The 2,734-nt window shown below is 40.5% G+C and overlaps 1 protein-coding gene across 1 annotated transcript; it reads right to left on the reverse strand.

Annotated features, from left to right (window-relative positions):
* Positions 1-688: 688 nt before the first annotated feature.
* On the reverse strand, positions 689-2,431 carry LOC136581158 (interferon lambda-2-like). Its single transcript, XM_066582141.1, has 6 exons — positions 2,291-2,431; positions 1,876-1,953; positions 1,645-1,788; positions 1,552-1,554; positions 1,417-1,497; positions 689-808 (listed from the first exon to the last, which is right to left on the reverse strand). The coding sequence occupies exons 1-6, from the start codon at positions 2,429-2,431 to the stop codon at positions 689-691; spliced, it is 567 nt and encodes a 188-aa protein (XP_066438238.1).
* Between the last annotated feature and the right edge of the window lie 303 nt (positions 2,432-2,734).

Below are 2,734 nucleotides of genomic sequence, written 5' to 3' on the forward strand. Positions count from 1 at the left end.
GAACCACAGTGACGAGAGTGAAGGTCTACTGTAGTTACAAGATAATTCAAGTGATTGAGGAGTCTGAGAGAAAAGAGGAAGACGATGATCAGTGACCTGGCGGATGGATACAATCATACAAATCATTAATGCAGAAGTGAAGAGGAAACATCAGACATTGTTATTATGGGATATTTTATTTAGACATTTCTTGACATTTGAAGAAATATTCATAAAAAAGGCAATAAATCCGCACTGAGCGATAAATAAATAAAACAACATGTAATAATCTAAATACCGATACAAATATATAATACAGGAAATAATGGATAGAAATACATAAATATGAATAAATATCATAGAATATTAATATCTCTCGGGCCGTTCTGCAGAGGAAAAGTTACTTTTCGTGAGTTTTCAAAGAGATCCAGAAAACTGATGACTGGAATAAACTTCTAGAGCAGCTCTTTCTTCTGTGTGCACAAAAATCACAGCGGGGGATTTCCTTCTTTATTCCTTATCAAGGCTTATTAGTGACCAATAATCCGAGGAAGAAGGTAACTGACTTGTGAAGTAAAACCTCCATAAAATGTACCTTCTTCAACTGAGCTTGGTGAGTGCAGAGCAGGCTCTAGATTTGTGGATTATTTATGAAGGTTCTTTGCAGCCTGATCTATATGTTCCCAAAGTGGAAGAGCATCCTCTAGACTTATGGATCTTCTGTAAAACTTCCTTGTAGTTTCTTCCCATGAGCCCAACATCCAACATCTTCTACCACTAATGAGATGAGGCTGAGTAACACGGCATCCTGAAGACACTGTGGAGATGCCTACAAAATAAGATGCAAAAGGCTTGGAAATTAAGTTGCAGTCTCTGATATCTACTCAAGTTTACCTGACATGGAAACCAGCTCTGATGTCATTATCTAAATCCTTAGGAGCGTCCATACAAGATGCAGATGTCTGCGTATTCTACATAAATTATAGGGATCCTCTTGGCACCTCTGACTGACTGTGGAGGCTCATACTAGTTAGCTGTGCCATAATAGGGTTCATCCTGCTCCATTCAGCACTTTGAAGAAAGTTTCGTAGGTGCCAGAGCGCTCAATAACTGATCTGTCCTATGACATCGAGTACATGAGAAGTAGAGAGTCCTTGTATTCAATACACTTTAATTCTGTAGAGCTAATTATCCATCGTTATGACCACTTTTCACATGGTCTTTGGCACTTGTTATACCTCCATATTCCTTTACCAAGGTTTCAGAAGTCTATTTAGGACTCCAGTGATCCCTGCTACCTTCACCCTGAAATATTTGGTCTCCAACTCTTTGTAAATTGTGTCTGAGAAGTTAAATTTCCAGAATGACTCAGTTATATGTTTAATTATTTAAACAACAGTGAAGAGAACCTTCACATTTCTCATGTAGGACACTTACCTCGTCCATAAAATGCTGGAGATGGTGCAGCCATGGCTTCAGCTGCTTAGAGGGAATCGTATTGAATCCCGGGGACACTTTCTGTTAGAAGAAGAAGATGGTGACAAGTGATGGGTAAGTAGGTTTCATACCTACCATCTAAGAGTGTAACATGTAAAAATTGGACATAAGTGGAAATGAGAAGAGTGTAACGTGTAAAACTTGGGCATAAGGAGCAAAGTTACTTACACAGATCATGAGATCATCTCTCAACTGAAGGAAGATCCTGAGTGACTGGGATCCAGGATCAGCAGCCCCAGATGTGGACATGTTTTCCAGAACATCAACTGTTACTGACACTCTTTTCAAGGTGAAGATGAGACGATCGCCGGGCTGTTAGAGGAACAATGAGGGTGAGGAGGGGTTCATGTTGTTGTATAAAGGTTGTTGGTAAGAGAAGACCGACCACTATGTACTTACCGTTAGATCACATACAGACGGCTTGTGTCTCATCATCCTTCTGTAGCATTTAATGGCATCGGTGGACATGTTCTTCTCCTGTGGACGGTTAGAGAAGCTTTATCTGATGTGGATTAAACAGTTTTTATGCATTCAAAATTAATAACTTCATTCGCCAATCCTTCAAGTAGAGTCTGACTATCAATGTCTACTGTTACCGGCTGATCAGAGATTTAGAACCGCTCTGAGGGCCTCATGTCATCATGGATTGTAACCAATGACTGCACATATAATGATGGTTATTTTGCCCTTCCACCATCCTAATATTAATGATATAACACATAATGTCTTGTACACTGTTTGTGTTTCCTGACTTTTGGCTCAACCTGCAGATCTGTAAATCAGAATCCTCCCAGTATACAGTCTTCCTCCTTACATGCTCATTCTGCAGCTCCTTGATCACCGTCATGTCATCAGAAGATACTGATTTATATCTGGACATCCGGCAGGGTCTCCTGAGTGGATTTGCGGTCACTGCCAGAAGTAGAATACTGAAGCCCACCAGTCTGATGTCCATGGCCGGAGTATCGCTGCCGATCTGGAGATCTCTCCTCTGCTGATCTCAACTTTGTTTTAAGTCTCCCCATATTTCTCCTTTTATATTTTAGTCTCCAGGAGAAAAATTCCATCATTTTCGTGATTTGGAGGTTTCTACTCCCTACGTTTAGAACTGAAGTAATTGCAGACAAGTGATAGCAGCCGTAGGAAGGAAGTCCTTACAACTATCAGTTTCCTTACTATACAGGTGTGATGTCAGGTAAGTGGGAGGAGCCTCACCCTTGTTACCTGACATTACCGTCTCACCTGTACAGTAAGAAAA

This window comes from Eleutherodactylus coqui, chromosome 10 (genome assembly GCF_035609145.1).
Source record: "Eleutherodactylus coqui strain aEleCoq1 chromosome 10, aEleCoq1.hap1, whole genome shotgun sequence".
NCBI classification, from domain to species: Eukaryota; Metazoa; Chordata; class Amphibia; order Anura; family Eleutherodactylidae; genus Eleutherodactylus; species Eleutherodactylus coqui.